The following is a 23,938-nucleotide window of genomic DNA, read 5'->3' on the forward strand; positions in this document are numbered from 1 at the left end:
GTACGAAGAAAAAACTTAAAGGAATAAACAAAAAAGCCGAAAATAAATATAAAAAAAAGGAATTGGGAAAGATCAGTACCACGCTATCGATCATCGCCCAGTCGTATTTAAATTATCGTTTAATCTATTTATTTTCACCTTCACCTAATCGTGAAGTTTGAAGATTATAGTAATACTTTTTGTTATATTCTTGAGGGTGGAACGTCATTTTAACAATGTTTTGGGCCTCCCTACTATATTTTTCACTTATTTTTTTAGTTTTCGACTTAAATAGTCTACTAAATATACATTTGTTGCTCAATAAATCGTAAACTTGCTTCCAAATAAATAAATGAAATAGAAAAGGATACGATCAGTACTTACCTACCGATTGTCCACATAATTGTCGCTAGCAAGTTTGTCACATCTCGGCCCGGGACGGACCACTTCCCGGGCCCGTTCCACCACCGTAGCACGATATTGTCCGCTTTGGGCTTACCATTCCCTCACGGTTTTGTTTTTGGGAACTCACGAACAACTTCTCAGTGGGTCATCCATCATGGGATTGCTCTAGCCCCCTTCTCGCTTAACTTCGGAGTTCCTACAGAACCCGAAGCCAGTGAGCTCCTAAAAGGCCTCGTGCTAGGTAGGGATGAGAATATACATTTAAGGATCACTTCCCTGGACGATGTGGGATGTCACAGTGTTAGCAAAAGTTCTAGGTATGAATCGCTATTTACATACCGAACCCCTCTTTTCAATTTTTTCCTTTTAGTTTTTCAGTTTTTTTTTTTTTTTTTTTTTTTTTTTTTTGCTTATGTTTGTTTTAGTTCTCTTACCATAACAATAAATTATCAAACTCCTATTCTTCAAAATATATTTTTTCATGTAAAATCTATTATCGTACATATTTAAACACTTGTAATCAACGATTTAAAATCTAAATTTAAAGATATTTGAATTTAATAGTGGTAACTCAGATAAAGTAATGTACAAAGAAAAAAACTCAAAGGAATAAACAAAAAAAGCAGAAAATAAATAAATAATAAAATGAATTGGGAACGATCGGTACCACGCTACCGATCCTTGCCCAGTTGTATTTAAATCATCATTCAATCTATTTATTTTCACCTTCACCTAATCGTGAAGTTTGAAGATTATAGTAATACTTTTTGTTATATTCTTGAGGGTGGAACGCGATTTTAACAATGTTTTGGGATACCTTACTATATTTTTCACTTATTTTTGTTGTTTTCGATTTAAATAGTCTATTAAATAAACATTTGTTGCCCAATAAATGGTAAACTTGCTTCCAAATAAATAAATGAAATAGAAAAGGATACGATCAGTACTTACCTACCGATTGTCCAGAAGAACTGTCGCTATGTTGTTAGCAACAGTTCTAAGAATGAATAACTATTTTCATACCAAATCCCTCTTTTCAATTTTTTCTTTTTAGTTTTTTAGTTTTTGTTTTTTTCTTATGTTTGTTTTAGTTCTTTTATCATAACAACAAACTATCAAACTCCTATCCTTCAAAATATATTTTTTCATATAAAATCTATTATCGTACATATTTAAACACTTGTAATCAACGATTTAAAACCTAAATGTAAAGATATTTGAATTTAATAGTGGTTACTCAGATAAAGTAATGTACGAAGAAAAAACTCAAAGGAATAAACAAAAAAGCAGAAAATAAATAAATAAATAAATGAACTGGGAAAGATCGGTACCACGCTACCGATCCTTGCCCAGTCGTATTTAAATTATTGTTCAATCTATTTATTTTCACCTTCGCCTAATCGTGAAGTTTGAAGATTATGGTAATATTTTTTGTTATATTCTTGAGTGTGGAACGTCATTTTAACAATGTTTTGGGCCTCCCTACTATATTTTTCACTTATTTTTTTAGTTTTCGACTTAAATAGTCTATTAAATATACATTTGTTGCTCAATAAATCGTAAACTTGTTTCCAAATAAATAAATCAAATAGAAAAGGATATGATCAGTACTTTGATACCGATTGTTCCCAATAACTGTCGCTAGATTCTTAGCAACGGTGCATATTAAGAATCGTTACCTTCATACCGAACCCCTCTTTTCAATTATTATTATTTTTTTTTTGCTTATGTTTGTTTTAGTTCTCTTAGCATAACAACAAACTATCAAACTCCTATTCTTCAAAATATATTTTTTCATGCAAAATCTATTATCGTACATATTTAAACAATTGTAATCAACGATTTAAAACCTAAATTTAAAGATATTTGAATTTAATATTGGTTACTCAGATAAAGTAATGTACGAAGAAAAAACTCAAAGGAAGAAACAAAAAAGCAGAAAATAAATAAATAAAAAAATAAACTGGGAAAGATCGGTACCACGCTACCGATCCTTGCCCAGTCGTATTTAAATTATTGTTCAATCTATTTATTTTCACCTTCGCCTAATCGTGAAGTTTGAAGATTATAGTAATACTTTTTGTTATATTCTTGAGTGTGGAACGTCATTTTAACAATGTTTTGGGCCTCCCTACTATATTTTTCACTTATTTTTTTAGTTTTCGACTTAAATAGTCTATTAAATATACATTTGTTGCTCAATAAATCGTAAACTTGCTTTCAAATGAAATAGAAAAGGATACGATCGGTACTTTGATACCGATTGTACCCACAAACTGTCGCTAGCATTTTAGCAACGGTTTCCGACAAGAATCGCTAGCTACATACCGAAACCCTTTTTTCAATTTTTTTTTTTTTGGCTTATGTTTGTTTTATTTCTCTTACAATAACAACAAACTATCAAACTCCTATTCTTCAAAATATATTTTTTCATGCAAAATCTATTATAGTACATATTTAAACACTTGTAATCAACGATTTAAAACCTAAATTTAAAGATATTTGAATTTAATATTGGTTACTCAGATAAAGTAATGTACGAAAAAAAAACTCAAAGGAAGAAACAAAAAAGCAGAAAATAAAAAAATGAACTGGGAAAGATCGGTACCACGCTACCCATCCTTGCCCAGTCGTATTTAAATTATTGTTCAATCTATTTATTTTCACCTTCGCCTAATCGTGAAGTTTGAAAATTATTGTAATACTTTTTGTTATATTCTTGAGTGTGGAACGTCATTTTAACAATGTTTTGGGTCTCCCTACTATATTTTTCACTTATTTTTTTAGTTTTTGACTTAAATAGTCTATTAAATATACATTTGTTGCTTAATAAATCGTAAACTTGCTTCCAAATAAATAAATGAAATAGAAAAGTATACGATCGGTACTTTGTACCGATTGTTCCCGATAACTGTCGCTACATTTTTAGCAACGGTACCACATAAGAATCGCTATCTTCATACCAAACCCCTCTTTTCAATTTTTTTTTTTTTTTTTTTTTTTGCTTTTGTTTGTTTTATTTCTCTTACCATAACAACAAACTATCAAACTCCTAGTCTTCAAAATATATTTTTTCATGCAAAATATATTTTTTCATGCAAAATCTATTATCGTACATATTTAAACACTTGTAATCAACGATTTAAAACATAAATGTAAAGATATTTGAATTTAATAGTGGTTACTCAGATAAAGTAATGTACGAAGAAAAAACTCAAGGGAATAAACAAAAAAGCAGAAAATAAATAAATAAAAAAATAAATGAACTGGGAAAGATCGGTACCACGCTACCGATCCTTGCCCAGTCCTATTTACATTATTGTTCAATCTATTTATTTTCACTTTCGCCTAATCGTGAAGTTTGAAGATTATAGTAATACTTTTTGTTATATTCTTGAGTGTGGAACGTCATTTTAACAATGTTTTGGGCCTCCCTACTATATTTTTCACTTATTTTTTTAGTTTTCGACTTAAATAGTCTATTAAATATACATTTGTTGCTCAATAAATCGTAAACTTGCTTTCAAATGAAATAGAAAAGGATACGATCGGTACTTTGATACCGATTGTAACCACAAACTGTCGCTAGCTTTTTAGCAACGGTCTCCAGAAAGAATCGCTAGCTACATACCGAACCCATTTTTTCAATTTTTTTTTTTTTTTTTTTTTTTTTTGCTTATGTTTGTTTTATTTCTCTTACAATAACAACAAACTATCAAACTCCTATTCTTCAAAATATATTTTTTCATGCAAAATCTATTATAGTACATATTTAAACACTTGTAATCAACGATTTAAAACCTAAATTTAAAGATATTTGAATTTAATATTGGTTACTCAGATAAAGTAATGTACGAAAAAAAAACTCAAAGCAAGAAACAAAAAAGCAGAAAATAAAAAAATGAACTGGGAAAGATCGGTACCACGCTACCGATCCTTGCCCAGTCGTATTTAAATTATTGTTCAATCTATTTATTTTCACCTTCGCCTAATCGTGAAGTTTGAAAATTATTGTAATACTTTTTGTTATATTCTTGAGTGTGGAACGTCATTTTAACAATGTTTTGGGCCTCCCTACTATATTTTCACTTATTTTTTTAGTTTTTGACTTAAATAGTCTATTAAATATACATTTGTTGCTCAATAAATCGTAAACTTGCTTCCAAATAAATAAATGAAATAGAAAAGGATAGGATCGGTACTTTGATACCGATTGTCCCCAATAACTATCGCTAGATTTTTAGCAACGGTACCACTTAAGAATCGCTATCTTCATACCAAACCCCTCTTTTCAATTTTTTTTTTTTTTTTTTTGCTTTTGTTTGTTTTATTTCTCTTACCATAACAACAAACTATCAAACTCCTAGTCTTCAAAATATATTTTTTCATGCAAAATCTATTATCATACATATTTAAACACTTGTAATCAACGATTTAAAACATAAATGTAAAGATATTTGAATTTAATAGTGGTTACTCAGATAAAGTAATGTACGAAGAAAAAACTCAAGGGAATAAACAAAAAAGCAGAAAATAAATAAATAAATAAATAAATGAACTGGGAAAGATCGGTACCACGCTACCGATCCTTGCCCAGTCGTATTTCAATTATTGTTCAATCTATTTATTTTCACCTTCGCCTAATCGTGAAGTTTGAAGATTATAGTAATACTTTTTGTTATATTCTTGAGTGTGGAACGTCATTTTAACAATGTTTTGGGCCTCCCTACTATATTTTTTACTTATTTTTTTTAGTTTTCGACTTAAATAGTCTATTAAATATACATTTGTTGCTCAATAAATCGTAAACTTGCTTTCAAATGAAATAGAAAAGGATACGATCGGTACTTTGATACCGATTGTACCCACAAACTGTCGCTAGCTTTTTAGCAACGGTTTCCGAAAAGAATCGCTCGCTACATACCAAACCCCTTTTTTCAATTTTTTTTTTTTTTTTTGCTTATGTGTGGTTTTATTTGTCTTACAATAACAACAAACTATCAAACTCCTATTCTTCAAAATATATTTTTTCATGCAAAATCTATTATAGTACATATTTAAACACTTGTAATCAACGATTTAAAACCTAAATTTAAAGATATTTGAATTTAATATTGGTTACTCAGATAAAGTAATGTACGAAAAAAAAACTCAAAGGAAGAAACAAAAAAGCAGAAAATAAAAAAATGAACTGGGAAAGATCGGTACCACGCTACCGATCCTTGCCCAGTCGTATTTAAATTATTGTTCAATCTATTTATTTTCACCTTCGCCTAATCGTGAAGTTTGAAGATTATAGTAATACTTTATGTTATATTCTTGAGTGTGGAACGTCATTTTAACAATGTTTTGGGCCTCCCTACTATATTTTTCACTTATTTTTTTATTTTTCGACTTAAATAGTCTATTAAATATACATTTGTTGCTCAATAAATCGTAAACTTGCTTTCAAATGAAATAGAAAAGGATACGATCGGTACGTTGATACCGATTGTACCCACAAACTGTCGCTAGCTTTTTAGCAACGGTTCCCCAAAAGAATCGCTAGCTACATACCGAATCCCTTTTTTCAATTTTTTTTTTTTTTTTTTTTGCTTTTGTTTGTTTTATTTCTCTTACAATAACAACAAACTATCAAACTCCTATTCTTCAAAATATATTTTTTCATGCAAAATCTATTATAGTACATATTTAAACACTTGTAATCAACGATTTAAAACCTAAATTTAAAGATATTTGAATTTAATATTGGTTACTCAGATAAAGTAATGTACGAAAAAAAAACTCAAAGGAAGAAACAAAAAAACAGAAAATAAAAAAATGAACTGGGAAAGATCGGTACCACGCTACCGATCCTTGCCCAGTCGTATTTAAATTATTGTTCAATCTATTTATTTTCACCTTCGCCTAATCGTGAAGTTTGAAGATTATAGTAATACTTTTTGTTATATTCTTGAGTGTGGAACGTCATTTTAACAATGTTTTGGGCCTCCCTACTATATTTTTCAATTTTTTTTTTAGTTTTCGACTTAAATAGTCTATTAAATATACATTTGTTGCTCAATAAATCGTAAACTTGCTTTCAAATGAAATAGAAAAGGATACGATCGGTACTTTGATACCGATTGTACCCAAAAACTGTCGCTAGCTTTTTAGCAACGGTTATCGAAAAGAATCGCTAGCTACATACCGAACCCATTTTTTCAATTTTTTTTGTTTTTTTTTTTTTTTTTTTTGCTTATGTTTGTTTTATTTCTCTTACAATAACAACAAATTATCAAACTCCTATTCTTCAAAATATATTTTTTCATGCAAAATCTATTATAGTACATATTTAAACACTTGTAATCAATGATTTAAAACCTAAATTTAAAGATATTTGAATTTAATATTGGTTACTCAGATAAAGTAATGTACGAAAAAAAAACTCAAAGGAAGAAACAAAAAAGCAGAAAATAAAAAAATGAACTGGGAAAGATCGGTACCACGCTACCGATCCTTGCCCGGTCGTATTTAAATTATTGTTCAATCTATTTATTTTCACCTTCGCCTAATCGTGAAGTTTGAAAATTATTGTAATACTTTTTGTTATATTCTTGAGTGTGGAACGTCATTTTAACAAGGTTTTGGGCCTCCCTACTATATTTTTCACTTATTTTTTTAGTTTTTGACTTAAATAGTCTATTAAATATACATTTGTTGCTCAATAAATCGTAAACTTGCTTCCAAATAAATAAATGAAATAGAAAAGGATACGATCGGTACTTTGATACCGATTGTCCCCAATAACTATCGCTAGATTTTTAGCAACGGTAACACTTAAGAATCGCTATCTTCATACCAAACCCTTCTTTTCAATTTTTTTTTTTTTTTTTTTTTTTTTTGCTTTTGTTTGTTTCATTTCTCTTACCATAACAACAAACTATCAAACTTCTAGTCTTCAAAATATATTTTTTCATGCAAAATCTATTATCGTACATATTTAAACACTTGTAATCAACGATTTAAAACATAAATGTAAAGATATTTGAATTTAATAGTGGTTACTCAGATAAAGTAATGTACGAAGAAATAGTCTATTACATATTTGAATTTAATACTTTTTGTTATATTCTTTGAGTGTGGAACGTCATTTTAACAATGTTTTGGGCCTCCCTACTATAATTTTCACTTATGTTTTTAGTTTTCGACTTAAATAGTCTATTAAATATATATTTGTTGCTCAATAAATCGTAAACTTGCTTCCAAATAAATAAATGAAATAGAAAAGGATACGATCAGTACTTTGATACCGATTGTCCCCAATAACTGTCGCTAGATTTTTAGCAACGGTACCACTTAAGAATCGCTATCTTTACACTAAAAAGTCAATACTGGTACTATTCACTTTATACTTTATTTTATCTTTATCGTTAAAACTTAAAGTTTTCAAGTCTTTTTTATTAGTTTTTTTATAATAATTCTTCATTTAAAAAAAATGTATATTTTCAAATAATTTGGGCCTCGTATGATATTGGACCTTGACACCTAATCCACCTAGACTCAGTGGGCCATTTAAGTAAGATCCAAGAACCTTCTCGAACTCGCCCCACCGCCGAAACATCCAAAACGTCTATCTCCCCGTCTCCGTTACCCATCACACGAAAACCAAAAAATCCTCTCACGGCGTTCCCGTTCACCCGTTAACGGCTTTAGTTCCCGCATCGTATTCGCCGACTAGTCAACGGCGCAACGTTCACGGAATCCTTCCCCGCCAACACATAACAAACTTTCACACGGAGTTGGCAGTTGGTTGGCTTCGCCACCGATCATTTCTTAAGCGCTAAGAATTAATATTCGGTTTTCTTCCTCCTATAAAACCCTAGTCGTCGTCCTCCAAATCTCCAACAAAATTACAGCGAAACCCAATCATTACCTTCAATTTTCAATTCCAACCAACGAGACAGAAAAGTATTCGATTATGGCCCAGGAAGATTTGAGCGTGCAGGTGCAGCAACAGATGGTATGGACCATCAAAATTCTTCCTTTCTGTTTTGTTGTCATGTTATTTCTTTTTTGGTTTTTGGTAGAGATTTGTAGTGTTTGGATGCCCAGAAAATTTTGGAATTGAAAACATCATGGGGTTTTGAGATATGTTTTTGAGAAATACCCAAGTTCTGTAATGTCCCCCCTTTGTTGTTATAAGCAATTTCTTTGTTCAGTTTTGGTAGAGTTTGATAGTGTTTGGCTGCACAGAAAGTTTTGGAACTTATAATATCATGGGGTTGGGTTTTAAGAAATAACCATGTTTTGTAATTTCTTGTTCATTTTTGTTTGGGGTTTGGTAGTGTTTGGCTGCCCAGAAATTTGATAGTGTTCAAATTATTTAGGCTGAGTAGCAGTTGCCATAAGCCTTCATGTTATTGCTTTGTTCATTTGTGCTTGGGATTGGGAGTGTTTGGCTGCCTAGAAAGTTTGGAACAGAAAATATATGCGGATTTTAAGAAATAGTGATTTATCCAAGTTTTGTAATTTGCTCCCTTTGTTCTTATCAATTTCTTAAATAGTCAAACAATGAATTACGTGTTAATATTTATTGATATGTGTTTGTAATTTTTTAGACTGCGGAGGAGGAACAGAGGCTCAAGTACTTCCAATTTGTTCAAGTGGCTGCAGCTTATGCCGAGGTTTGCTTCACAAACCTGTACGGTTATGCCAAGGAAAGGTCAGGGCCTTTGAAGCCTGGCGTTGAGTCCATGGAGGGAACAGTGAAGACCGTTGTTGGACCTGTCTACAACAAGTACCATGATGTCGCTGCTCACCTCCTCACCTTTGTGGATCGCAAGGTACTTTGATTTTTTCACGTTTCAAGGTTTTTTCGCGCTATTGTGGCTCTTCAGTTATGTAGGAATTCTTGAACCCAAGAGTTAAGAATAACAATGTTTGTCATTACCTAGAATAGAATAACCACCTGGAGTAACAGAACATATTACGTTTGTCAAAAAATGTTAATCGTATGGATGCGATCCTCATTGTGCATCTTGATCAATTGGATCGTGTCTTTGTAGATTTGAACATGTCTTATGGTATTCGGATTATTGTGTGGCATCTTAGTTTTGTTCGTTGATAGGATCAATGGTTGCATCTAATTTTCAGTTTCATACTAGCTTAGTTAAATTGGTGGTTGCATTACAAATGTGCGAAGCTTTGTTGTGCAAGTTGCTAATTACGTTGGAATTTCTTCAGGTTGATCAGTCTGTTACCAAGCTGGACAGCCGTGTGCCACCAGTGGTTAAGCAGGCCTCATCCAAAGCTCTATCCGCTGCTCAAAAGGCCCCAGAGGCAGCACAAGCGGTTGCCTCTGAGCTTAAGCGTGCTGGGGTTGTAGACACTGCCTCAGGCTGTGCTAAGTCTGTCTACTCAAAGTGCGAACCCACGGCCAAAGACCTGTATGCTAAGTACGAACCAAAAGCCGAGCAGTGTGCTGTTTCTGCATGGCGAAAGGTGAATCAAGTCCTCCCAAAGGTGGTTGATGTCGTTGTACCAACCGCAGCATATTGTTCCGAAAAGTACAACCAGACCGTGCAGAGCACTGCGGAGAAGGGCTACCGGGTCTCCTCCTACCTGCCTTTGGTTCCCACAGAGAAAATCGCCATGGTTTTCGCCGAGAAAGTGCCTGAAGCGGAGCCTTTGGTTGCAAGCCACGGTGAAGCTGATGTTGCCATTCATTGATGGATTTTCAGTGTTGATGTTGTTTTACCCTTTGGGTTTGTGATTTTATGTAAGAATTTGGGCCATCCTTTAGGCATGGTTTTCGACTCTCTGTCAAATATTTAATACGTATTACGTGTTTACTTATTATTTTCTGTATAAAATGTCACTAATACGCAAAAATAGTTATTCTGCATTGATATAAGTGCAGGTTACTTAAAAGGACGTTAACTTCCAACAAATTTTCTTCAAAATTTATAACTCGAGGCGATTGATCCAAACATAATTCTGATTAGTAGGCTATTGATCCTTGACCTGGAAACGTAATGTCTAGGTTTGGGTTGTAATCACCAACATAATGGTAAACTGTAACATTTTAAAAATTTTATACGTTCGGATGATTAATCGAAACGCAACTTGAGTACATGGATTGCAAACTATAATCTTTCCTTTTCTTTTATTTGATCGAGAATTCGAACTTAAACCCCTTCTGACTATATAAAAAAAGAACAATTTTACTCGACTAACATGCTCGTTTGAAAGTACTCATAAAATGACTAAAACCATTTTTGGTGAAAATGTTTTTTAAACCAATCTTTAGTAAAAACGCGAATGAATCTTAAAAAAGCACTTCAAGTCTTTCAGAATCTAAAAACATTTTCTCTAAAAACGTTTTGAATCATTTTAGAAACATTTTTAAACAATCCCTAGTCCGTGCATTGGCCACGCCACCTTGAGGTGAAAAATACACGTCAAAAAGCATGTGAGGTGTTCATGGTGCCAAGTATTTTTCTTTTTGGGCCATTTAAACACCAAATTTGTCTGGGCCTGAAAGGGACCCACAAGTCCACAACAGCATCCCCAACTTCTTCTCCACAGTTACCAGCCGAAGCTTGAAGCCCTTCTTCCTTCAACTTCAACGAACCAATCTCAAAACTTCCACTCCACCAAGTTTCCTCATAGAAAACCCAGAAAAACCCAGAAAAATACTCTAATGGCGAGCAGTTTACAGCTGCCAATCTCCATATCGTCAGCTTCTACGTCGTCTTTTAGACCCAGAAATGCTCGGAAGTTCACAGCTTTTTGTTCCGTTAACGCGAAAGCAACGGCCAAAATCCCGATTCCTCCGATAAACCCCAAGGACCCCTTTCTTTCGAGGCTCGCTGCGGTGGCTGCCAAGTCCCCGGAAACCTTGCTTAACCGGCCGCCTCAAAATTCCGACTCTCTCCCGTACTTGGATGTGTTTGATGAACCTATTCTCATGGCCACTCCTGCCCAAGTACCTCTCTCTCTCTCTCTCTCTCTCTCTCTCTCTAAGTTTTTACTTCAAGTATGAATTGTTTCTGTTTTTGAAGGATTGAAGTGAAATTTATAGATTAATTTGATGGGTACCATTGATATTATGGAAAGAATCTTAGTTTTGTATTGGTTAAGCAGGTTTTTGTTCAAAAATTTTAATTTTCAATTAGTTTTTTTCATAAGTTTTAATGATATGGTAGTGCTAGTAGAATTTTCAGGTTTTTTCACTGTAAATTTGACTTGTTATTCTCGGTTAATCGGTGTTCTTTTTGTTTGGTTATTTGGTAATCTTGTGCTGTTCTCTGCTTGAACTAGGTGGAAAGATCGGTTTCTTACAACGAGCATAGGCCCAGGAAGCCACCTCCAGACCTGCCCTCATTGTTACTCCACGGAAGAATAGTTTATATTGGCATGCCTGTGAGTTTTTGAATCCAATATTTATATTGTTGTAGGTGCCATCTTATGGAAGTATCAAATTCTGCTGTCTTATCATACATATCGTGCTTTTGGGGTGAGAATTGGGAGGCCGGAGCATGTCTTCGGGGCTGATACAAAAACAAAATGGGGAAGTGTTTTTCTTGGTAAAGTAGTGTGGTTCTGAGTGTACACTTTGAGGGTGTTCTCTGGGTAATTCAAAAGGGGAAGATATGACTAGAATTATATGGGAATAATGGCGAAACTATTCATAATAGGTTTCAATCAATCTTATTGTCACTCTGTTCGTGCATTTTGTGAAATCTGTTGAAAATTGCTCTTATGTTTCAGTTAGTGCCAGCAGTAACAGAGCTTATTGTTGCGGAATTGATGTATCTGCAATGGATGGATCCTAAACAACCAATATATATTTATATTAATTCGACAGGAACCACCCGTGATGATGGTGAAACCGTAAGTCTGGTGTTTCTGTTCAAAGTAAGATGCACCAATTATCTATATCATGTATTCCAAATGCATATTTTTCAGGTTGGCATGGAGTCAGAGGGATTTGCTATCTATGATGCTATGATGCAGTTGAAAAATGAGGTGATTCTCTTTAAGAATTGTTGTACTTTGCATAATTATTTGCTCTAACTTGGTAGTGGCCATGATGTTAGTGTTTTGGGTGTGGGTTTGGAGCTACATGGGGTGTTTCTTGTTTAAGTTGGAGATAATGCCATATGCAAGTGGTGGCACCTTAGCAGTGATGCGATGTGATGCTTTAGTAATTGGTGCTTGTTGTGATTATTTGGGAGCGAAACAGTTGGGATGCAGTGACAGTGAAAATTGTGGGGATGGTTTATAAAATTCTATGTAGTAGTGTATATCGAGTTTTATATACAGAGTTATTGACATTTTTATGTTCCTCTTCCTACTCTCCAAACTACATGTGCGAAGGGATTTCGACATTGGAAAGTAGGGAAATGATTTGCTTTCGGTTATGATATGAATGCTGTACGTTTTACCTTATTACATACTTGTTCTTGCTTATTCAGATACATACGGTTGCTGTTGGGGCTGCTATAGGTCAAGCTTGTCTATTGCTTTCAGCAGGAACTGAGGGCAAACGATTTATGATGCCACATGCCAAAGGTATGACACATTTTTCTTTAAAAGGTTGCAATCTCAGATCTTTAAAACTTTCATTAATTTCCTTCAATCCTGCTTCAGCAATGATCCAGCAACCTCGTGTTCCATCATCTGGACTGATGCCTGCTAGTGACGTTCTTATTCGTGCAAAAGAGGTGAATTCCTCTTTCATTTCTTTCCACCATTTAATTGTTCTAGTCCTAATCATGTATTTGTGCATCACCTGTTTATTTCCTTGGCCTCTGAACTTATTTGGAGGATTCAAAATAGAAAGGTTTCTTTCACATCGTTTTTATCTTTTTCATTATGCAAAATATAATGATAGAAACTTTGTGGGGGCTGTGAATTAAGCTTTCATTTCATTTATACTGTCACAATCTTTTGAATTTAATTTATTCTGTGCATTTTGTGGAAACATTAACATTGTGTGAAGTACTTTTCAGGTAATCACAAATAGGGACATTCTCGTAAAGCTTCTGGCCAAACACACAGGAAATGTAAGCTCTATTTATAAGATTTAATCAGCGTACGAGCAAAAATTAGGGAACTTATGTTATCGTGATATTTTGTATTAGTCAGAGGAGGCTGTTGCTAAGGTGATGAGAAGACCATTTTATATGGATTCTACAACTGCTAAACAATTTGGGGTGATTGACAAGGTAAGTCCTTCGACATAGTCTTCATGAACCCTTTTTCTTCAATATTTGTGGAAAGTTGACTGTTCTAGGGCGGCAATACCTGGTGCAGATCCTTTGGCGTGGTCAAGAAAAGATAATGGCAGATGTAGCCTCCCCTGAGGAATGGGATAAGACAGCTGGCGTCAAAGTTGTAGATGAACTTGGTGGTCTGTAAGGGAAGCAATGTGGTCATTATAGGTGAGTTAACCTTTTCTTCAGTATTTAACAACTGTCATTCATGGCTCATTAATAATTAGGTGCACGGGCATGGCAGGTCGGTCAGTGTTTATTTTAAGTGGGAGATTAGTATACGTTGTAGAGTTTCTCCATTTGTTTAGGGGTAATGGTATGAAGTTATGAACGTCCATGTATTGATTAGAAACCTGAGTCATGATTAGAAGAATGTTGCATTTATGCATACATTTTTCTGGGAGTGATCCAAACAGAATTTCCACAGCAGAGATTATACAAAAGGCACAGGCTACAAAGCCATTACCTAGTTGTATCTGGGTATGATTGTTGACGAGATATGCATGGCAGGCTGTTTTGCATTTGAATAAAACAACATGAACAACAGATTAAAACATGGTTATAATAGAAAGTTGCAAGACACAGTGCAGATTGTTTCGGTTCCTGTTTGTTCATAATGTTTATGGTAGCAAGATGCTTTCGGCCAGATTTCTGATCGGAATGCTTTTCTTGGTGTAGGAGTTATCACATGGATACTGTAGGAATTGTTACATGGTTGGCTGCTTGTCAGGGGCTCTTTGGTTATGGGTCGAAGCATTAATGTAAAGAGCGCTAAATTGTCTAGCGGGGAGTATAAAGATGGAAGGAACCAGACAACGACCTGTTTATGTGTAAGGAAGTGGATGGGAGAGATTGAACAGTGATGCCAAATTGAATTGCCCCTAGAACAAATCTGAAGGGTGCAAAAAACATGTACTTTTTGAGAGTTGAAGAATGACAACACTTTCTTACGTTCTATATTATCTTGGTGATGAATCGTCGTCTTTTTTTCCCCTATCAAAAAGAAGAAAGCTGAGTTTCTATGTTTGATGTCTTGGTGATGGATAACCTAGTGAAAAATTCAACGGACAAAACGCTTGGCAATCCAATTTGTACCGAGTATAATGTGTCACTGCCAAACGAAGTTTCACATCGAAGAAACTTAAGATGGTGAAAAATTGAAGTTATACAAACCGAAGTCTTTTTGATGTGAAACTTCCAGTTAAATTTGTTTTGTTTCCGGTCTTCTACTTACTCATCCAGAATTTTCTGGAAGATATGGTGGTGGAAAACCTGTAGAGGCTGCCTCCAAAATCCCTAATGCAATTCAAACGCGTTCAGAAGTCATGGCACAATTTGATCAATTGGTTGTAAGCCATCTCTGGCGATGAATTAATAATTCGAAGTACCTTGCTTTCGTATTCTTGATAAACCAGCGTTTATATATAGATGTAGGAAGATCCGTTAATAGCCTAGCTTCGTGGCCAAACACCTTTCCAATTCCTCGATGTCCAGCATCATGTCAAGCAAACTGTCCTCAACACCACCAACATTAGCGATGCACGGGAAATACGTTTAATCCTAGGCCACACATGCAGTAAGGCGAAGGAAGTCAGATTTTCGTTACGTAATCTTTGCAACGATACGAACTTGTGTTGATGAGGTTGTGGAACAGCTTCATGTTCAGCAATTTCGGATGAGTAATCATCCTTCTAATATTCAAATTTCAGGTCATTTTTGTGATGGGATCGTTTGCCTATATGATTTACTTAGGGAGGACTGTGTTGTTTTATGCAATCCAGCCATCAAGGAATTTAAGCTTCTTCCCAAGTCCGGTCTTCTTCTCCCTCAACCAGATCTAGATGACGATGATGGAGTAGATACCGTGATCAATGTCATCGGATGTGGCTATGATTCTAAAACAAACAGTACAAGGTTGTTAGAACTGTAGAATTTTGGCAGCTGGGATCAAGAAAACGATGTCCTCCTTTCGTTTGATATGGGTGACGAGGTATTTCATAATATACCATTGCCAGATATTTTCCATGGGAGAAAGCACTGGTGTAAGAGCATTTTGGTGTGGAATGAAACCATTGCTTTTATTTTTATATAAATTTGAAGCAGAAAGTGGAGTTTCTATGTTTGATATAAAGGTTCGTGGATAAAACGCTAACCATGGAATTTGTACCAGATATTTGGATTCCGTTGGTATTTTTGAAGAGTGACGAGCTTCTTATGGCTGCCACTGATGGACGTGTTGTCTGCTATAACATCGATACACGAAAGCTCAGGTATCTTCCTGTTCGTGGCGCGGAAAGTCCAGATCTAATGCTAGCTTCTGTTTATGTGAACAGTATTGTTTCAGTTAAGGGAGACAACAAGCTTGAGGGCATTGATGTATAATTCCTCCAGATATTGATGAATGCGATATGCAGCGGATTGATGTCCGATAAGGATGATATGCTGTATCTCGATGTTCTCCATGGGGTCTCTTTCTAGTTCTCATTTTGTATTACATTTAACCTTCCAAGTGTATAATCAGTGCGTGTAAACGCACACAAAGTTTCACAGTTCCAACATATTTACATGGAATAAAACATATGGAAGCCGATGGCTTGGCTAAATCGAGTCTCTCCTTTGATTTGGATGCGGTTGGTTTGAGCATATCCACCCCTTGCATCTACTCTATTTTTTTCACATATGATGTTTCTGAGATTTTTGGACATAGAGCTACGTTTCTGTACGTTCTCTCGGTTAAGCTGTGAATGAGAGAGTGAGTGATGGCATCAGCTCTCGAACGGTCACAGAGCAGTGGGAAGGTTCCTATGAGCACAGCCAAGTTAACATTCTAATTTACTTAGGAACCAAAGAATTGCTGGTTTGTCATGTATGCGATTGCTTTTTGTGCTTAAATTTGGAGAAAAATTGTAACTTTTGTGTACCATGTTGATAAATTGTTGCAGAGTGATTGCCAACTGTTCCAAAATCAGTCTTCATTGTGTTTGATTTTAGTTAATCTGGAGACGGAACTGAGATTATGATGAATTTAAGTAGTGGTGGATTGTCTTGCTGTTTTCTGTACACTAGTTGTAACTGGGGGATGTTTAGTTTAATATGTATTAGGCACTTGATGTTGAAGGATCGAAAGAGGACCGATGCGAGCTTACTAGAACCCCATATGGGAAACGATTCATAAGTGAGGTTTGAATCGAAAAGAATGGAACTTCAACTTCTGTCTTTCATAGTGACTAATCAAAAAATAGAAAAATTAATGAAGAAATAAGCTTAAAGAGAAATCCTCCTTTGAGGATTACTAACTTGTTCCTCAAAATTTTAGTTCCTCACTCATATCAAGCAATTATAATTGGCGACATAATATCGTTATACGTTGCAGCGAAGCATTTATGTTACACCTGTTGTTCGAATATCACCTCTTTTAGGGTCGAATGTGACTTATGACGATTCAATGAACTCGCCAAACATCGTCTGGCTGGCTCCATTGCCAAGCAATTCAACTAAAGCTGGGCAGCACCAGGTAACTTCGCATAACCAGTTTAAAGAAACTAGCTTCAGTGGTTATCGTAAAGTTATGTAATGCAGCTTGTCCATTTTCAGGTGTTCTAGTAGCGCTCGATGCCAGTCCAGACGGAATCACAACCAAATATGTAAATACGCAAGGGCTACATGCGAAGGTGCGAAGATTTAACTTATGAGATGCCAAGTTCCAGAAGATTATTCGTCGTCAGATGATCTTGGGGAAGTTGCAGTTGATGTCAACTACTTGGATGTGTCGAATGTGGAATCAACGTTCCAGATTTTCATTTGCCGATGCTCATTTAAAGGTTCTTAATCTTACCACATGCTTTCCTTTGGTCGCCTTGTCTGTTCTACAGTGCCAAGTAACCATGTCTTACTTTGCTTTGTTCCGCACAACATTTTACCATAAGTTTTCCTTGGTCGTCTTCTTTTTATCGGAACAGCGCTAGTAAGGCATGCAAGAAATTGTTTTGGTATAATTTCAGAGAGTAAGATCCGAGTTTACGCAAGAGATTGCTTTGGTTTCTTTCAGTGGCAGATTGCAAGGCATGCAACCCGAATTTGCCACTGTTGGAGTAGTACCATTTTCAAGCATTTCAATAGTACCCTGGTTTCAACGCTTTTGGTTTACATGCTTGTGTAGTAAGAAATCCCTTAAAAGTGCAGCATTTTACCGTTGTGCAAGTAACGAGAATTGAACTCTTGCCTCGCCCTCGGTGCCCGCTTAAAGCAAATGCTAAATTATAAAAGTGCAAGTTCGAGATTTTGTTCGTATAAAATTTAGAAGTCATGCAACAATCACTCTTTGATGGCGAAGTGAAATATTTTATTTTCATGAAAAACACTTTTAATTTTTGGTTAAAAGTTTTAGAAGTGATTTTCAGCCTCTTTCACGAGAGAAAAATTTACATGAAATGAGTTCACCGCGGTTTATTCAAATAAAACAATGATATATATAAGTTTCTCAACATATAAATTTTACTATTGAATTGAGATGCCACATGATAATGAATTCACAGTCACACCCAAATGCCTTGTAATTCAAATTAAATTACATTTCACCGTCGGGTTCTATCCGGACTCCCAGCCTAAACCCCGGCATAAAAGAGGAGAAAAAGCCCATAGGGGTTTATTCGGATTCACCAGTCCACCATTTTTCTCGCCCATTTTTGCACTTTCCTAGCCACCAAACACATCAAAAATCTCCAGTCACCTGATCGAAATCTGTTTAGTGTTTCGTCGGCAAGATTTAATTTTCGAGGTAATTAGTTAACTTTCTCTTCCTCTCAATTTTCTCAGCAACCAAACACAAACTTGCACTTTAAATTAGCCGAGTGACATTTTTTTTTATTGCTGTGATCTTGAAATGCATAGACCCACGACTTTGATTTGGGAAATTTTCGTTTTTTCTTACTCGGGTGCTCTTTTTTTTATTTTTCCGATTTGTTTAATTGTGATGCAGTATTTGGTGTTCTAGGGCTTGATTTTGGGATTATTGTCTATTTATTTGCTCCAATAATTTCTTTTTTTTGGTGAAATTTCCAAATTTAAGATTTTTTCTGCATATTTTTTAGAAAGCATTGGATGATATTATGGATTGAAGAAATGTTTTGTTTATGGCTTTGGCCGATGATAAGTGGGATTAGGCATTGATGCACTTGATCAAGTTTTAAACTTTTTCATTTCTTTCATATTTTGTGGTTAATTTTCTAGTGGATTTCTAATTTACCAGTGTTTTTTTGGTTGGCGTACGACGTTCAAATTCAAGGTTGTGCAAGCTCTAAAGTGTGCTAGTTTACAGTCATGGCCTCCGAAGAGCCAAGGGACCCGTTCAAAGGGGTGGATTGGAAAGCTGTTGGCAATGACATGCAGAAGGACCCCGGTGTTAAACCGGGGATTAAGAAGCGGCTTCCCAGGAAGATTAGGCAGATTCCGGATTGCTATTTTCTTCCTCGAAGATCCATGCCCTATAACATTGCCTTTTTTGGAGCATGCATTGCTGGTGGAATTGGTGCTGGCATGCTGTTGGAGGTCTGGATAAACAAGAAAGTTAGAGGTATGCCCTGTAATTCCGATGTTGGTTTTCTTTCCTTAAGGTAGGGGTTCGACCTCTAGGGCCGAAAACAAGTGTAGGATTGAACACCTCGTGTTCTGCATAGTGATCACAAGTTCTGGTCTGGTCAAGACAACTATGACATCCACCTTTGCAAGTTTAGTAAGGCTTTTGGTTAGCTGCAATGCTAACATTAGACACTGTATCTTTGAGCCTTTTCCATGATGCGGAATTATGCACTTATGGGTTCTTGGTTTATATTGGACATCTGAACATTAGGAAATCACGAACGATGTTAAAGTAAGAAATATGTGATCAGACTGCTGACATTCACGGCATTGTTTGTTGTAATACATTACTAAGACATGTACAAGCATTTCTTGTTGTATATACCAACACGTTCGATCGCTTTTGATCTGTGCTATCAGTTTTGGCTAATCTTGGTTGTTCTGAACCGGCTTATACATTTCTGATTGTTTTCAGTTTCATCATTTGGTTTCTAATCATTTCATTTCGTTTATAGAGCTTATGCTAATATGTTCCTGCTTCGGTGTTGCAGAGGATGGAGGCGTTGTATGGGAGTTCGACAAAAAATAGCCTTAGATGGATGGAATTGTGAATGTGACGGCATTAAAAATGCCCCACTTTCCTTCTGTGCCTCTTTTCTCTTTCGGAATTTGCTTAACGAGTCGTAGGCTGTAAAGACATCGGAATTCGGTTTCTACGCTGATCGGCTGACGTTTGCTTGACATTTTTGTGTCATGTTAATGAGCATACGATGTTGTTCTCACATCTTCTTACGGTTTGTTTTACACAACGTTCTGCATACAATGATTCAGATTTATATAACGTTGAATGAACCGAGGGGCAATATACTTGGGCCTGAAATGGGCCGAGTCTTAGGTTAGTTTGATGCTGTACACCCCCAAGCACTAGGCGGAAGGCCGTGTGTGAGTTTGTGCCATGTTTTGGGCTATGATTCTGTAAGCATTGGCTCATGTACTAGTTGATCTGGCGACACAATCTGAATTTGATTAAGCGATTTTGAGTTCAAAATCTTCCCACATTATTTGATTGGTTAGAAATATGCATCAATACAATTTTCAATGATAATTGTCGTTTCAAAATTACTAAATTGGCGTGAGTGAGTTTATATAAGGGTTAATAAGCCGTTATTCTAAGTTACTTTAATCTATCCGCGATTAACTAGCCTGATACATTTGCTTAGAGCACATATTGTTCATTTAAAAGCAATCTTAGAGTTTGAATTCAAAACACCTTAAATTAAAAATAAATATCTTATTCACCCAGACAATCCGTCTCTTGGGAATAATTTTTTTTCTGTTTAAAAAAAAAAAAAAAAACCTATTTTATTTAGACTTGGAGAGAAATTTTTGGGCTAATGCATAGTTTAGGTGCGTGCTGCGCACCCGGCCACATCGTACAATCCAAACACAAAACAAGCTTTGCCGCATGCTGCTTTCCTAACTCTATTTACTCCCTCTTTCTCTCGTCCGGTTCTCTCTCAATCTCTCTTCGATTTCTAATTCAATCTCTGCAATTCATTCTGCGTGCGTGTGTGGATTGTAATGGCTGCTGTGAGGGTTGAGCGTGGGGATCTATGGAAGAGCAAGGCACTATCCGTACAGCTCCGGCTCAGGCAGCGGTTCAGGGTGGAGGTGGATCGCCGCCTCCGTCACCACCCCATTTTTTCCAACGAAGGTTACTTCTCCTCCACGTTCCAGCGCTGGCTCCAGCGCTTTCGCGACTTCCGCCGTGACTCCCTCCCTTCTTCCACCGCCTTCTATCTCAAACGAGGTCCTTTCCTCCTCTCCTTCCTTGAATTAATCAACTTTTTATTTTTTTTCGTTTTCGATTGATTGAAATTTTGATTGATATGTTTCTGTGAAGGAATTTCAGTTTCTTAATTCTATTTATTAAAACATTGTGTCTTACTGTTAAAAAAATGTTAATTAGCTAACATAAGTGGCAAGATTAGTTATGTTTCAAATTAGAGAAATTTAAAGTTGCAGATTGAGGACAATTTCGAGCTTGTATCAGTATTGGCTTGCATTTCGTTACGAAATTTTACTACTTTTCTATTTTTTTTTTTGTTAGTGAACTGAAAACCTTTGAGCTTGAAGAATTTGCAAATGCTTTTAGGGGTAGTTGATTAGTTTGTGCTTTTATAATCTACCCATGTGAAAATTTGTGGCGGGTTTTCGGAGAGGACTGTAGTAAAAGGGGGATTTTTGTTTTTTTGGTGCCTGCAGTGGGTAAGGAATTCAATGCTGAAGAAGAATCAATCCTTCTTCGCATGCTTCAAGCTGTGGCTGTTCCGGTCATTGGCAATGTTTGTCATGTGTTTATGAATGGATTGAATCAGGTTCAGGTAGGTGACATTGTGTGGAACTGATGATAACCCCAAGATGTTTCTTGATTTGTATTTTGAGGGCTGCAAGAATAATGTGGGCTTTCGGTATCATAGGTGTATGGTGTAGAAAAATTACATGATGCTGTGCTACGCAGACCCAAAGGAAAGCCTCTTATAACGGTGTAGCCTTGTGATCCTATTTATTGTCTAAAACTTAATGCATATGAATCTGTTGGCATCACAACCATTTGCTCCTCCACTATTTTTGATTTCCCGTTGGTTATGGCTACTTTTTTATCTGTTCTCATTGCAGGTGAGCAATCATGTTGCTTCTATGGATGATCCGCTTGTTCTCTCTGCGTTGCTTCCTCGACATGTTCTTCTGGATGCTCAGAACTTGAGGTGGACGCTTTGCGCGTCTGATCGTTGCTTTGCAAACCCTGTAACTTCAGCATTTTTCCGATCTGTCAAAGTCCTGCCAGTTTCTCGTGGTGATGGGATTTATCAAAACGTAATCTTTTAAAATGTCACTAAGTTTGTTGAAAGTGTTGGGTAGTTTATTAGTAGTGCTGTCATACTCGTATAATTGCAAATAAAACCAAACGTCTGCAGCTTGTGAGTAGTGCTTTGATGTTTATATTCTTCTTTTCGCCTGTTTTTAGAAATGGGTTTTTTTCTTGTCATAGTATGATAAGTTAAAGATAGGATGCTCTATCCTTACTTGTTTTGAACATTTCTTATGTACCTTGGGTCTATGGAAGGGCTGAAAGCTATGACAGTGTGTGATAACCATGCCACGTTCTCATTTTATGCTTTATTGATTCAGGGAATGGACTTGGCTATTTCAAAGTTGAATCAAGGTGGTTGGGTTCACATCTTCCCAGAAGGTAGTCGTTCTCGAGATGGTGGAAAAACCATGGGGTCTTCCAAGAGAGGTGTTGGGAGGTGAGGGTCTCATCCTCCTTTTCTTGAAACATATGTTTCCAAGCGAGGTGTTGAAATGATTGATATTTGGTTGTTGGATAGGAGGAGGGGGAGGGAGGGGGAGGGAGGGGGAGGGGGAGGGAGAGAGAAAAAAAGGGGGAAAGGGGGGATGCTCCCATGGTTTTGGCTGTAAGCTTTTTGGGTAAAGTGAGTAGTGTTCTTTCCATTGAAACACTTTTTTGAAACTATTGCATATTCTTACTTGGCAGGTTGGTCCTTGACGCGGACAATATTCCCATGGTTGTTCCATTTGTGCATAGTGGGATGCAGGACATCATGCCTATCGGTGCTAGCATCCCAAGGATTGGCAATACAGTAAGTCCAATACTTGTTACTGTCAATACATGTTCAGTTTTGAGCGGCTCAGTGTCCTTTCAATAGGCTGTAATCCTTCCAGTTAGATACTTTTGATACTGTAGCAACTATATGAGTGATCAGATAGACCTTCTTACCCAGTCTTATCTGACGTAGGATTTGATTGTTGTATTTATCATTTTAGTCCATGACGCACTGATGCCCTTCACACTTTATGCAGTGTTTTGTTCTTTTATGATATGTATTGTCCAGCTTACTGTTTTTGGAAAATGTAGGTGACGGTGGTTATTGGCGATCCAATCTACTTTGATGATTTGTTGAATTCTGAAGGAGCTAAGCATGTATCAAGAGGAAAGTTGTACGATGCTGTATCTTCAAGGATTGGTCATAGACTACGCGAACTGAAAGTTCAGGTCGACAAGTTGGCTCAAGTGACTCAGCCACAATATCTTCCTGCACAGGACACAGACCGAGCTACAGTGATTCTGCAGCAGGTTGATTGGGAATCATTCGGAATGGGGAACCTTACATATTCCGAAGATGATGGTTCACCGGTGCAAGAAACTGAGATCCAACTTGCTGCTCCTCCCTGTACAGAAGAACCCCGGTCTGCTGATTGGAGTTACAGAGTGGGTTTCTCTCGTGAAGGTGGCATTGCATCACGGATGCGTAGTTTCATGGACCAGAGTGAGTTTATGGGTTTCGCGGCCAGAGGCATATTTATGAACCGTAGAGCCGAAGAACCCTCTCCGAGCCGTAGAGGGGTTGTTCCCTTGAAAGCGTGGAGACGATACTTGGAGGCCAATGTATTACCACAATGGAATTAGTTCTAACATAAATCTTGCAGAGGCTTATGTAAATTAAAATTTTGGTGTTCATCATATATGAACTGAAATTTTGGTTGAGATTCTTCCTTTTATTTTAATGTATACACGGAAGATTCTATGATAATTTTACTTGACCTCCATTTTCTTTGATATTCATCTTTTTGACACACAAATTGTAATAAAAGGTTACGGGTTTAGGTCGTGGAAACCACCTCTTAGTTTA

The 23,938-nt window shown here is 36.1% G+C and overlaps 3 protein-coding genes across 4 annotated transcripts; all 3 read left to right on the forward strand.

The window, feature by feature from the left end:
- The first annotated feature begins 8,016 nt into the window (after positions 1-8,016).
- Positions 8,017-10,229, forward strand: LOC137745199 (REF/SRPP-like protein At3g05500). Its single transcript, XM_068485111.1, has 3 exons — positions 8,017-8,386; positions 8,985-9,209; positions 9,610-10,229. The coding sequence occupies exons 1-3, from the start codon at positions 8,345-8,347 to the stop codon at positions 10,093-10,095; spliced, it is 753 nt and encodes a 250-aa protein (XP_068341212.1). The 5' UTR covers positions 8,017-8,344; the 3' UTR covers positions 10,096-10,229.
- A 720-nt stretch (positions 10,230-10,949) lies between these two features.
- LOC137744823 (ATP-dependent Clp protease proteolytic subunit-related protein 3, chloroplastic-like) lies at positions 10,950-14,625 on the forward strand. Of its 2 annotated transcripts, none has more exons than XM_068484630.1 (10): positions 10,950-11,353; positions 11,689-11,790; positions 12,139-12,261; positions 12,337-12,396; positions 12,846-12,942; positions 13,021-13,094; positions 13,383-13,436; positions 13,515-13,598; positions 13,687-13,814; positions 14,063-14,262. In XM_068484630.1, exons 1-9 carry the CDS (start codon positions 11,069-11,071, stop codon positions 13,789-13,791), a joined length of 984 nt encoding a protein of 327 aa, XP_068340731.1. In that variant the 5' UTR covers positions 10,950-11,068; the 3' UTR covers positions 13,792-13,814; positions 14,063-14,262. The 2 variants fall into 2 exon arrangements, with proteins under 2 accessions (XP_068340731.1, XP_068340730.1); XM_068484629.1 differs by lacking the exon at positions 14,063-14,262 and adding an exon at positions 14,325-14,625 and having other exon boundaries at positions 10,952-11,353.
- A 6,028-nt stretch (positions 14,626-20,653) lies between these two features.
- On the forward strand, positions 20,654-23,865 carry LOC137745827 (uncharacterized). The gene is made up of 7 exons (XM_068485844.1): positions 20,654-21,033; positions 21,489-21,607; positions 21,704-21,769; positions 21,903-22,100; positions 22,416-22,534; positions 22,783-22,888; positions 23,164-23,865. The coding sequence occupies exons 1-7, from the start codon at positions 20,805-20,807 to the stop codon at positions 23,713-23,715; spliced, it is 1,389 nt and encodes a 462-aa protein (XP_068341945.1). The 5' UTR covers positions 20,654-20,804; the 3' UTR covers positions 23,716-23,865.
- The last annotated feature ends 73 nt before the right edge of the window (positions 23,866-23,938 follow it).

This window comes from Pyrus communis, chromosome 9, assembly GCF_963583255.1.
Source record: "Pyrus communis chromosome 9, drPyrComm1.1, whole genome shotgun sequence".
Classification (NCBI taxonomy): domain Eukaryota; kingdom Viridiplantae; phylum Streptophyta; class Magnoliopsida; order Rosales; family Rosaceae; genus Pyrus; species Pyrus communis.

Coding starts and splice junctions, on each gene's coding strand:
- LOC137745199 (XM_068485111.1), top strand. CDS start 8,345: ATGGCCCAGGAAGATTTGAGCGTGCAGGTGCAGCAACAGATG. Junction 8,387..8,984: donor TGCAGGTGCAGCAACAGATG/GTATGGACCATC, acceptor GTAATTTTTTAG/ACTGCGGAGGAGGAACAGAG. Junction 9,210..9,609: donor TCACCTTTGTGGATCGCAAG/GTACTTTGATTT, acceptor GAATTTCTTCAG/GTTGATCAGTCTGTTACCAA.
- LOC137744823 (XM_068484630.1), top strand. CDS start 11,069: ATGGCGAGCAGTTTACAGCTGCCAATCTCCATATCGTCAGCTTCTACG. Junction 12,262..12,336: donor CCCGTGATGATGGTGAAACC/GTAAGTCTGGTG, acceptor CATATTTTTCAG/GTTGGCATGGAGTCAGAGGG. Junction 13,095..13,382: donor TTCTTATTCGTGCAAAAGAG/GTGAATTCCTCT, acceptor AGTACTTTTCAG/GTAATCACAAATAGGGACAT.
- LOC137745827 (XM_068485844.1), top strand. CDS start 20,805: ATGGCTGCTGTGAGGGTTGAGCGTGGGGATCTATGGAAGAGCAAGGCA. Junction 21,608..21,703: donor ATGGATTGAATCAGGTTCAG/GTAGGTGACATT, acceptor TCGGTATCATAG/GTGTATGGTGTAGAAAAATT. Junction 21,770..21,902: donor AAGGAAAGCCTCTTATAACG/GTGTAGCCTTGT, acceptor TTCTCATTGCAG/GTGAGCAATCATGTTGCTTC.